This window comes from Tamandua tetradactyla, unplaced genomic scaffold (genome assembly GCF_023851605.1).
Source record: "Tamandua tetradactyla isolate mTamTet1 unplaced genomic scaffold, mTamTet1.pri scaffold_154_ctg1, whole genome shotgun sequence".
Classification (NCBI taxonomy): Eukaryota; Metazoa; Chordata; class Mammalia; order Pilosa; family Myrmecophagidae; genus Tamandua; species Tamandua tetradactyla.
Genome location: NW_027518277.1, coordinates 79,643 through 93,140, shown reverse-complemented (window position 1 = coordinate 93,140; position 13,498 = coordinate 79,643). Strand labels below are relative to the sequence as shown.

Genomic DNA, 13,498 nt, shown 5'->3' with positions numbered 1-13,498 from the left:
AGAATGTAATTTATCAGAAATGAAATGGCTTTTATAGAGGGAATTCATTATGGTGCAAGTTTACCATTCTACAGCCAAAAAAAAAAATGTTGAGGCATCCAGGGAAAGATAGCATAGCTCACGAAAGGGGGAGTGATTTGGGGAGCTTCTATGTCAGCTTGGAATGCATATGGTGATGTCTACTAACCATTTCTCCCAGTTTCTTTGAATGGCTTACCTGGATGTATTTTGCTTTTTTTTTAACTTTTAAAAAATGATATAACACAAAAAGTAAGAAAGTAAACGTATAATTTTCAGAGCACTCTTCAACAAGTAGTTACACAGCAGACCCCAGAGTTTGTCATGGGCTACAACACCAATTTCTCAGATTTTACCTTATCGATGCTCCAGAATATTGGAGGCTAGAAGGAATAAATATTCTTTTATCATCACAACTGACTTTTTGTGTGTGTGTGACAAATAACACCTACACAAAAAAGCAATAAATTTCAAAGCACAGCACAACAATTAGTTGTAGAACAGATTTTAGGGTTTGGTATGGTTGAAATTCCACAGTTATAGGTTTTTATTTCTAGCTGCTCTAAAATACTTGAGACTAAGAGAAATATCTACTTAATGATTCGGCAATCATACTCATTTGTTAAACCCTACCTTCTCAGTATAACTGTACCATCACCTTTGATCTTTCTATCGCACATATCAGGGGTAGTTGGATTATGGCCATTTTAATTTTTTCAAGTTGGAAGTGGCTGTCAATAATATGAGGTGGGGAAATGGAACTAGCTGATGTTTGAAGAGGCTGGCCCCTCTCACTTTCAGGACTTATCTGGTCCAGGGACACATCTAGAGATTGTAGGTTTCCATAAAGATGCCCTAGTGCATGAAAATTTTGTACATTCTTGTATATAGCCCTAGGTGTTCTTTAAAATTGGCTGGAATAGTTTTGGTTGGGGTTTAGCAAGTAGTAATAGGTAATAATGTTTAACTGAAGCTTGCATTAGAGTGACACCCAGAGTAGCTTCCCAACTCTATTTTTTTTTTTTTTATAATGCTACATGTAGGCATTCCTTTATTAAATCCTTTATATTCCAAAGCTAAGTTATCAGGCTTCTTATTTTTTTTTCTTGCTCAAATACATAACTTTACACAACCATTTTAGAACTGGAGAGCCAGTCTTTAATAAATTAATTACAGTTCTGGACATCTGATATATACAGAGATTCATTTTTTTCTATTACAGTTAAAAATCAGTATCACTCATTGATTTGTCATTGAGATAGGAGATCTTCAATTTGTTTGTGCTTTTTTTTTTCTTAACATAGCGAACTTTTCCGTAATGAAAATGCCACAGGTTTGGCAGTGAACAATCAGTGAAATCCTTTCACCAGGATTTTCCAACAAACAGTGATAAATAGCTCTTTTTTCATATACAGAAGTATTGGCTTCAAAATTAGTGTACTGAACACAGTATATAGCATGTTGAATACCATTGTTACATTTTTTTAAAAGTGGCTTTTTTTCTGTCAGATTATGTAAAAAAATGCAAACCACAGCCATTTTTTTTGGCAATTATTTCTAGAAGACCATATTGCACAAAAGTCTTTGAATATAGATAAAAGTAAGCCATTGGATTAAATATTACAACAACTACGCGGCAAATGAAGCAGTTTTGCTTTGCACATGCAGTGTCTGCAGTTATACTAGGAGACTGTTCATAGGACTACAAATACAGTTTGCTTGCAAGTAGAATGTTTGAATAAAAGATACTTAATTTGGCAATTCTCTTATTTTATGTGGTATTTTCTCCAAACTTAATCATGGATAACCTTGATAAAAATGGAGACAAAGACCATAATGGTTGTATTGTTTTCACAGTAGCCTGAGGAATGCTAAACTGTAGTTCACCAGGAACTCAGTTTCTGATGTTATTTAACTACTTTTGATTACCATCTCAGCCCTCTGAAATAATTTTTTTAATGAAAATTAAGATTCTATAGTAGAGCCTGCAGTACTTTCAACAAGTGACTTGTAAATCTGAGAGTTCAAAAACCTTGGGAAAGAATCTCTGTGCATTAAGGTATATATCTGTAGTTGGGCATCTTCGTACATGTGAGGATTAGGGTCCAAGAGATTTCTATTGATCCCCTCTCTAACTCGAGAATCGAGACTGACCTCTTTTGGTGATAGTATAGAAATGTAATCTTCATATATCATCCTGGCCTCCTCTTCAATTACTTTTTTGTTCTGCTCTTTCTTTAAATCTTCACAGGCAAGCCAGAAAAGTAGGTTCTCTTCGCTGTATTCTGTTCGAAGAAACTCTCTGAAAAGGTTTCTTCCTGCTGGGGCCTTCATCATCTTGTCAAAATTTTGAGACCAGGACAAGACTTCTTCTGAGGTGGGGCTTTGGCATTCCTCTATGACCTGGATACTCTCCATTTTTGTGGTATGTGTAGGTCTTCCTGCAGTCTCCCCTCTTTCTTCATTCCTAACAGTGAGGCAGGAGCAGCTGCAGCAACAGCACCAACAAAAGCAGCATGTGTTGTTGGGCCTCTGGTTTCCAGGGGCTTGAGACACAGCAGGAGTTCCTTCATTTTGCATCTGCTGCCTTTTTCTCATGTCAGCTACTGCAGTACCCAGTCGCCTGCATACCTGGGCTATTGCGCAGCTGGGTAACATGCGCCTTCAGTCACGTAGGCCTGCAATGCCGACCTACTGCCCTGAGCTCCCAACTCTATTTTAACTCTCTCAGCCACTGATACTTTATAAGTTACACTTTTTTACCCCTTTTTGTCAGGATGGAATTGTTCATCCCATGGTGCCAGGGCTGGACTTCTACCTGGAAGTCATTTCCTGCATTGCCAAGGATATCTTCACCTCTGGATGTCATGTCCTAAGTAGTGGGAAAGATAATGATTTCACTTAGATAGCTGGGCTTAGAGACAGTGAGGCCACTTCTGGGCAACCACAGAGGTCCCCCAGAAGTAACTCTTAGGCATACCTATAGGTAGAATAGGCTTCTCTGCTACCTACATATGCTTCACAAGAGTAAGCCTCAAGATCAAAGGCTTGCCCTATTAATTTGAGTGTCCCTAATGTTTGACATAGTATCAGGGGATTTTCTGATGGTAAATTTTGATAATTCCATACTTTTTCTCCCATCCCTCAAGATACTTTGCCAGTACCTTTTGATTATCTGTCTACTAAATACTAGAGTGTATCCAGTGATTTTATTAAACTCTATAGGATTAAAGGCCCTCATTCTTATTCTTGGCTCCCTGTGTTTGAATTGTTTGAATGAGCTATCCAGACAGGTTGAGTTAGATTATGTGTTACAGAAAACTTAGGTTTTGGACAAAATAAAACTTTCTTCCTTTGGTCTCAAAGAGTAGGTGCAGTTCTAAAATATAGACACTGTCTTCCTTACCCCTGTGTTCTGAATTACCTTAATCCTGAACTAATTAGGCTCATTCTTCCTGATTTCATTCTTATCTCTAAATACCACATTATACATACATAAAATAGCCTCTCCTTGACCTACTGGTTGTTTACATGTGTTATGTAATCTCCACATATTTGTGAAAGTTTTCATTCTTGCTGGTTGTTGATACCCAGATTTATTCCATGTGATGAGAGAAAGTGCTCTGAATAATTTCAATGTTTTCAAATTTATACACACCAGTTTTGTTTCCCAGCATATGACCAATGCTAGAGAGTGTTTCATGAGCACTGGAGGAGAATATATATCCTGGTGTTTTGAGATCTAATGACCTATATACGTGAGTTAGGTCTAATTCATTTATCAAATTGTTTCACTTCTGTATTTGTTTGTTGATCCTTTGCCTGGATGTTCTGTCTATAGAGGAGAGTGGGGTATTGAAGTCTCCTGCTATTATTGTTGAAATATCTGTCACTACCTTCAGTTTTGCTAATGTCTGTCTCATGTACTTTGGAGCTCCTTCATAGGGAGTATAAACATTTATAATTGTTATTTCTTCTTGGCGAATTGTCCCATTATTAACATATAGTGCCTTCTCGTCTCATATGATGTTTTTGTATTTCAAGTCTACTTTGTTTCATATTAGTTTAGCTGATCCTCCTTTCTTTTGGTTAAAACTGGCATGGAACATCTTTTCCCATCATTTCACTTTCAACCTTTTTGTATCCTTTTGTCTAAGATGAGCCTCTTGTATGCAACATATATCTGATAATATTTCTCAATCCACTCTGCCAATCTGTATGTTTTAATTGGTAAGTTTATTCAGTGGTCATTCAAAGTTATTAGTGAAAATGCATTTCTTGAATCCACCATCTTATCTTTATTATTTTATTATCAGAATTATATATTCCTTTCCCTCTTTTTCTTTTTATCCTTTAAGTTCCCCTTATTGGTATCCTTCAATTCTGTTCCCTCCTCTAGACCTTCCTCTCCTGACTTTTTTTTTTCAAATAGCAGAACTACCTTTAGTATATCTTGGAGGGCCTGTCTGGTGTTGACAAATACTTTCAGAATTTGTCTGTTAAAAGTTCAATCTGTCCCTCACTTTTGAAGAACAATGTTGTTGGGTACTGAATTCTTAGCTAATAGTCTCTCTCTTTCAGGATCTTAAATATATCATACCACTGCTTTCTCACATCCACTGTGCCAGTAGGGTAATTTGAATGCAGTTTTATGTTGTTACCCTTGTATGTAGTGAATTGTGTTTCTTTTGCCACTTTAAGGAATTTCTGCTTTTCTTCAGCAATTTACAAACTAATTAGTATGTGTCTTAGAGGAGGCCTGTTTGGATTTAGTCTGTTTTGAGTTCTTTGAGCTTGTTTCACTTGCACATTTATGTCCTTTATAAGAGTTGGGAAGTTTTTCCCCATTATATCCTCAACTAATCTTCCTAGGCCTATACTCTTCTATTCTCCTTCTGGGAGACCAGTGATTCTTATCTTTGCATGTTTTGTTTTATCCATCATTTCCCTGAGATCTGATTCAAATTTTTCCATCTTTTTTGCCATTTTCTGATTTGAGTATTTGAAATCAGTTGCCCTGTCCTATAGTTCACTTATTCTTTCTTCTGCCTCTTTAAATCTGCTATTGTGTGTCTCTAGCATGTTTTTCTTTGGTCTTTAGCATTGTTAATCTTTGTGATATCTGCTATTTTTCTATTTATTCTCTCAAATTCCTCTTTATGCTTTTCTAGTGTCTTCTAGATTTCATTTATGTCATTAGCCATTTCATTTATTTTATTCAGCAAAGTTGCATGAACATCTTTGATTAGTTGCTTCAATGTCTGTGTCTGGTGCTTTAATTTAGTTAAAACAAATAACCGATAGGTTGGGCTATATATCTTCAGCATAATGATATACTTAGTGTTCTTCTGCTGTCTTCATAGCATGTAAATTCTTGATTATTTTACTTTGGAAATTGATCTCCTTCAGTAGTTTAAACTTTGCATTTGTGGGATTGATAGGGAGCAGAATGCAGGGTATGGATCAGGGCACAACAGTGTGGTGATGTGTTGCAGCACAGGTATATACAGAAGTTTGGGATGCTATGCTGGTGCTTGTGAGTGCAGGTGCCCAGTGGTGGAGACGATGAAGCTGTGCAGGTACATGGGTCTGGGGAAAGGGCCCTGGTGTGCATTGGTCTAGGGCACAAGACCCTTTGTCCATATGCACAGAGCTCAGGACAGTGAGTCTACAGAGAGCCTGCATGAGCTGGTGGCAGATGTGGCCTGGCTGTGCAGGTTAGCACTTGCCCAGGTGTGGGGAGAGAATGACTGGGGACTGTGCACCTGCACTGATCCGGTAGAGCTATAATCTGATATACATATGTGCAGAGCTCAGGGGTGGCAGGGTGAGGTTGCAGAAATTTATGGGCTGAGGGTGGGTGTAGCCTGGGTTTGGAGGTAAGCACATGCAACCATTATGTGCTGTTAACTGGTTACAGGCACAGGGAATGGCAGGTAGAGCTCTGGAGGTTTGGGGCAATATTGCATTTTTGCATAACAGGTGGGTTGGGCAGGGCAGACATGCAAGCTTGGGGTGTGTGTGTGGGGTGGGTACATGTCTGAGGGGTTGGCAGGGCTGGATGCTTGGAGCACAGGGAGGGGAGCAGGTGGTGAGATTCAGGTGCATGAGGTGTGGAATGAATCACAGGTCTCAGGGCTATGCTGGTGAGGGTAGTGTGTTCAAGGAACATGGCTTGGCTTACTTCCTGGTCCCCATCTGCCCATCTATGCACTCATGAGGGCTCTGGGCTCCTGTGTTGTGCTTTGTACCAACTGAATGGTCTCAAGTTCTTTGCTTCTCAGTTCCTCAGCTTTTGTGACCAGGACAACCATATGTGGTGCAGAAGACTCTATCAAATCACTTATACCCTAGAATTGCTATCTCAGTTGTGCTCCCATCCCTTCTGCAGCTGTTCCTTGGAACAAGGTTTAACTCAGTCTGTCCTATTTTCCTGTCTTCTTGGAACTCCCTTTTTTTCTTTATCTCCAAAAGTCTCTGCCTGTGTGGACTATGAAGCTTTTTCCAAAGTGGCTCGCTCTTAAATGACTCCAGCAAATGACTTCACTTGAGTGATTGTAAACACAGCACCATTGAAAACATTCTATCAAGACAAGTTTATCAAGAAATCCTGCCCAACAGTCTTCAATCAGGGTTTAAAAACATGGGTTTTTGTGTGTATACAGCGATTTCCAACCAGCACATTAAATTTTTTATTTGTCTTATCTTAGGGTATGGGGTTTTACAAATTCTACTATATTAGAATTGGTGTCTAATTTTTCTGCAATGAAACAAAAATCTTCTCTCTATCATGCCTTCTGCTCTTTATCATGCTTTAGACTATTATAAAATAGTGTATTCTTTTATAGTAAATAATTATTGTTTAAGATTATAGTTTTAAAGCTACTCAATTTGATTTGTTTTTTTTCAAATAATATAACTTCATATCCCATTGCATAATCTGTCCAATTTTATTCTTCTTTTCCCAATTGTATTGTATATCTTCTGTCAAAATACTAAAAAATTTCAGAAACTGATTTTCATGTTAATCTTGATTTTCTTGTGAAATTCCACATGCATCCATTAATTTAGGATTGAACTGAATTTTTTCCCATTCATTGAGGTATTTATCACCACATTTTCTAATTATTTTCTGTAATCATGTCATTTGATACCCTAAATAAGTGCATCTAATGAAGTTTTATTTAGATATCTTCCCATAATATATAATCATTCAAAGTGTGCAATCAGTGATTCACAGTGTCATTATATATATTTGTGCATTCAATGCCACAATCAATTTTAATATTTTCATTATTGAAATTTCTTTTATTTTAAGAATATAAATAAAAGTAAAAATGAGAAAGGCCTCTCAAACTATTCCATTCCCTTATACCCAAAATTATTTATTTATTTTTGTCCCTATATTTTAGCTCATCTGTCCACACACTGGATAAAAGAAGTGTCAGCCACGAGGTTTTCACAATCACATTGTCACACTGTACAGCTATATAGTTATAATCATCTATAAGAATTAATGTTACTGGAGTACAGTTCTACAGTCTCCAGTATTTTCTTCTAGTTATTATAATACACTAAAAACTTAAAAGAGATAAGTACATAATGCATAAGAATAACCCTCAGTATGAACTCTTAACTCAATTAGAAATATTTCAACCACTGAAACTTTGTTTCATTTCTCTTCCCCCTTTTTGTGAAGATTTTCCTGTTCCCATGATTCTGGGTCCTGACTCATCCTTGCAAATCATGTCCCACAATCCTGGGGAGATTTATACTTATGAGAGTCATGTCCCACCTAATATGGAGGGCAGGTGCTCATCTGTGAAGTTGGCTTCAAGAGAAAAACCACATCTGGACAACAAAAGATGTTCTTTGCACATTACTCTTAGGCATAATTGTAAGTGGGTTTAGCTTCTCTGCAGGTATAAGTTTCATAAGGAAAACACCAAGATTGAGATATTGGTCCATTAGTTGGTAATCACCATTGCTTATGATATTACCAGGAATTCCACAAGTAAGGAAGTTCATTATTTCCTCTTTTTTCTCCAGTCTTTCAAGGTACTATTTTTATTCTCTTCATAAATTATTCTGGGATGTATCTGGGCATCAAATTAAATTGTAAAACCAGAAAATTCTCACTCCCAATTCAAGTTTCCATGTAATTATAGTGTTAGATAAAATGGCCATGCAAGGTAAGTTAGATATTGTGCTACAGAATATAAATTTTGCACCAAACAAACATCTGTTCCTTTGGTCTCACAGAGTATTTGAAAATTTCAAACATAGGCAATATAATCCTTTACTCTTTAGTCTGTTTTACCTTAGTACTAATAAGTTCTATTTCATTCATATCTCTATTTGAGATTTGATCTCTAGTTCATTTCTTTAATAATTGCTGCTTGGGATAATGCTGACTAGAGTTGCAGCTCTCTAGCTCTGAGCTTCAATTATTACAAAGATAACCAAAATTTCCTGGCATTTACCATGTTATACACAAAGAGCTCAGCATCTCAGAATTTAGAAATAAATATTATAACACAGGAATAGATATGCCTGCTGTAAGAGCTTACAATCTAGGAACCTTTACAACAAGTGTCCCCTGATAACCCATGCTCTTTGTTTCAATTCTCAGAGTTGGCACATTATAGTTAGTCCATATTAGCATGACATCATAATGTTTGTCTTTACTTTTCTGATTTATTTCACTCAACATACTGCCCTCAATTTCCATTCGTTTAGTTCCATGCCTCACAATTTCATTCCTTTAATACAGTCAATATTCCATTGTATGTATACACCACTGTTGCTCAGATGTGGTTTTTCTCTTGAAGCCATGTATGTAGTTGGCCCTTTCATTCCATTCTTCTCCAACAATTGCAAATTGTGAATACTGCCACTATAAACACTGGTGTCCATGCTTACCCCTGCTTTCTTTTTTTTTTATTTTTTTTATTAATCAAAAAAAAGAAAAGAAATTAACACAACATTTAGAAATCATTCCATTCTACACATGCACTCAGTAATTCTTAGTATCATCACATAGATGTATGATCATCATTTCTTAGTACATTTGCATCGATTTAGGAAAAGAACTAGCAAAACAGCAGAAAAAGATATAGAATGTTAATATAGAGAAGAGAATTAAAATAATAATACTAATAAAATATATATATATATATAAAGGAAAAAGAAAAAAACAAAAACAAAAGATACAAACAAACAACCAAACAAACAAAAAACTATATTTCAGGTGCAGCTTCATTCAGCGTTCCAACATAGTTACATTACACTTAGGTATTATTGTGCTGTCCATTTTTGAGTTTTTGTATCTAGTCCTGTTGCACAGTCTGTATCCCTTCAGCTCCAATTACCCATTATCTTACCCTGTTTCTAACTCCTGCTGGTCTCTGTTACCAATGATATATTCCAAGCTGATTCTTGAATGTCGGTTCACATCAGTGGGACTATACAGTATTTGTCCTTTAGTTTTTGGCTAGACTCACTTAGCATAATGTTCTCTAGGTCCATCCATGTTGTTACATGCTTCATAAGTTTAGTCTGTCTTGAAGCTGCATAATATTCCATCGTAGGTATACACCACAGTTTGTTTAGCCACTCGTCTGTTGATGGACATTTTGGCTGTTTCCATCTCTTTGCAATTGTAGATAATGCTGCTATAAACACTGGTGTGCAAATGTCCGTCTGTGTCTTTGCCCTTAAGTCCTTTGAGTAGATACCTAGCAGTGGTATTGCTGGGTAATAATCCATTCTGCCATTCTATGTCTTTTGATTGGGAAATTCAGTTCATTAACTTTTAGTGTTATTACTGTTTGGATAATATTTTCCTCTACCATTTTGGCTTTTGTATTATATATATCATATCTGATTTTCCATCTTTCTACACTTTACTCCATACCTCTCTCTTCTGTCTTTTCGTATCTGACTCTAGTGCTCCCTTTAATATTTCTTGCAGAGCTGGTCTCTTGGTCACAAATTCTCTCAGTGACTTTTTGTCTATAAATGTTTTAATTTCTCCTTCATTTTTGAAGGACAATTTTGCTGGATATAGAAGTCTTGGTTGGCAGTTTTTCTCTTTTAGTAATTTAAATATATCATCCCACTGTCTTCTAGCTTCCATGGTTTCTGCTGAGAAATCTACACATAGTCTTATTGGGTTTCCCTTGTATGTGAAAGATTGTTTTTCTCTTGCTGCTTTGAAGATCCTCTCTTTCTCTTTGACCTCTGACATTCTAACTAGTAAGTGTCTTGGAGAATGCCTATTTGGGTCTATTCTCTTTGGGGTGTGCTGCACTTCTTGGATCTGCAAATTTAGGTCTTTCGTAAGAGTTGGGAAATTTTCAGTGATAATTTCTTCCATTAGTTTTTCTCCTCCTTTTCCCTTCTCTTCTCCTTCTGGGACACCCACAACACGTATATTTGTGCGCTTCATATTGTCATTCAGTTCCCTGATCCCCTGCTCAAGTTTTTCCATTCTTTTCCCTATAGTTTCTGTTTCTTTTTGGGATTCAGATGTTCCATCCTCCAGTTCACTAATTGTAGCTTCTGTCTCTTTAGATCTACCATTGTAGGTATCCATTGTTTTTTCCATTTTTTCTTCTTTGTCCTTCACTCCCATAAGTTCTGTGATTTGTTTTTTCCGATTTTCTATTTCTTCTTTTTGTTCAGCCCATGTCTTCTTCATGTCCTCCCTCAATTTATTGATTTGGTTTTTGAAGAGTTTTTCCATTTCTCTTCATATATTCAGCATTAGTTGTCTCAGCTCCTGTATCTCATTTGAACTATTGATTTGTTCCTTTGACTGGGTCATATCTTCAATTTTCTGAGCATCATCCATTATTATCTGCTGGTGTCTGGGCATTTGATCAGATTTCCCTGGGTGTGGGACCCGGCTGGTTGAAAGGTTTTTCTGTGAAATCTCTGGGCTCTGTTTTTCTTTTCCTGCCCAGTAGGTGGCGCTCGTGGCACTCGTCTGTCTGTGGGGCCCACCAGTAAAAGATACTGTGGCTCCTTTAACTTGCCAATCCGAATCTCGCAGTCGGCCTGGGAAACTGCGCGTGGAGGGGGGGTCGCCGGCCGCCGTGGCTTGGGGGAGTGTCGGTCCAAATTGCCCAGCTGGCCCGAGACACCAAGCGTGGTGGGAGTGCCCCGCTATCCAACGTTCCCAGTCAGACCGGGGAGCCACGTGCGTGGAGGGGACCCCAGTTGCCAGCCGCCCCGGCCGGGAAAACACGCGCCCCTTGGGTATCTCACTGCAGCGGATTCTCCCTGCCTGCTCAGCCGGTCCAGAATGGGGTACGCTGTCTTTTTGGTCTCTGTCGTGGCTCCGGGAGCTGTTTTGTATTGTTTCTGTTTCTTTAGTTGCTTTTCTGGAGGAGGAACTAAGATCTGCGTGTCTTACTAAGCCGCCATCTTCTCCGGAAGTCTACCCCTGCTTTCAATTCTTCTAAGTACATACCCGATAATGGGGTTTCAGGATCATATTACAATCTTATACTTAGACTACTTTGAAACTATTGCATGGCCCTCTGGATTGGTTGCACCGTTCTACTTCCTTATCAACAGAGAATAGGGAAGAGTACATCCCTCTGTCTACATTTTCTCCAACAGTTGTATCTTTCAATTTGATTCATGAACAGTTTATTCACACATCATACCATTCATCCTAAGTAAACAATCAGTGACTCCCAGTATAGTCACATATTTATGCTTTCAACAACACGGTCCCTATGAGGACTGTGCCATTTCTTCCACAAAGAAACAGGAATAGGAAGAAATAGAAAAAAATAATAGCAAACTTAAAGAAAAAGAAGAAATACTAATACCAACACCAGGAATCACATAACCCTCTTATATCCCTCTCTTATTGACATCTAGATTATGTATACTGCCTTGGCTACATTTACAGGTAAACAATAACAATGTTACTGTTAACTATAGAATCTAGTTTTAATCCATAGTATTTTTCATAAACCATTCCATTTTCAACACCTTGCAATGTTGACATTCATTTGTTCTCTCTCATATAAAAGCATTACTATATTTGTAGATTAAATCACCATCATTTTCCACTCTAGGTTTCATTCTGTATACAACCCAAGTTTTATGTTCTATCTTTTCTTCTGGTGTCATAAATGCCCTTGGACTTACACTTTCAAAAATACTCACACTCATTTTTGTTCAGTGAACTTAAAATATTGTGCCACCATCACATACTGTTGTATATTGTATTCATTTCCGGATCTGTACAATCTAACCTGTAAGACATTCAGTGGTCTTCTGCATCAAATGCATGATCTCTATCCTCTTTCTATCTCTTGAAAAGCTGTGCTCTAAACTTTAACTCACACAGTTTGCTTATTACTTTTAGTTCACATTTGGGTGACCATAGAATATATGTCCTATTGTTTCTGGATAATTTCACTCAATATATTGTTCTCAAATTTTTTCTATGTTGTTGCATGCTTCATGACTTTTTTCTGTCTTGCAGCTGTGCAATATTCTATCATATATATGTACCACAATGTGTTTATCCACTCATCTGGTTATGGGCGTTTTGGCTATTTCCATTTTTGGTAATCATGAATAAACCAGTATAAACATCTGTGTGCAAATGTCTTGCCTTTGGTTCCTCAGAATATATACCAAATAATGGGATTGCTGGATCATATGCTATTCTATACTTAGCTTCATGAGGAAGTTCCAAAACGATTTCCAGAGCTGTTCCAACATTCTGCATTCTCACCAACAGTGAATAAATGTGCATCTTTCTCCACATCCACTCCAACACTTGTCATTTCCTGTGCTTTTTTTATAATGGCCATTTTAGCAGGAATGAGATGATATCTTATTCAGTTTTCATTTGTAGTTCTGTAATAGCCAGGCCAGTTGTTAATCTTTTCATATGTTTCTGAGTAATTTGTATTTCCTCTTCAAAAGTGTCTCTCTGAGCCTTTCACCTGTTTTCTATTTTTTGTTGAGCTGTATTATCTACTTTTATATTCTGCATATTAAACCCTTAACTAAAATGTGAACTCAAATATCTCCCTGTGCATAGGCTGCTTTTTTATTTCACTGAAAAAAAGTCATTTGGTACACAAAAGTATTCTATTATGAGGAGATACCACTTATCAATTTCTTCTTTCATTGTTCTTGCTTTAGGTGTAAGGTATTGGGCATCATCTTCTATCACTAGATAGTTAAAATATTTCTCTATATTTTCTTGTAAAAGTATATGTTCTTAGCTCTAATGCTTAGGTCATTGATTCATTTTAACTTAATGTCTCATAAGATGTGAGATATATATCCTCTCATTCTTTTGGATATGAATATCACATTCTCTAAATACTTTTATTGTAGAGGCTTCTCTGTCCCAGTTGAGTTGCTTTGAATTCCTTATAAATGACCAATTTTCCAGAAATCAGAGAGCATATTTCTGAAGACAAAATTTAAATCAAGTTTT

The 13,498-nt window shown here is 37.0% G+C and overlaps 1 protein-coding gene across 1 annotated transcript; it reads right to left on the bottom strand.

Moving 5' to 3' along the window:
• Positions 1-1,627: 1,627 nt before the first annotated feature.
• LOC143673157 (regulator of G-protein signaling 17) lies at positions 1,628-2,616 on the bottom strand. Its single transcript, XM_077147497.1, has one exon. The coding sequence runs from the start codon at positions 2,614-2,616 to the stop codon at positions 1,984-1,986; it is 633 nt and encodes a 210-aa protein (XP_077003612.1). The 3' UTR covers positions 1,628-1,983.
• Between the last annotated feature and the right edge of the window lie 10,882 nt (positions 2,617-13,498).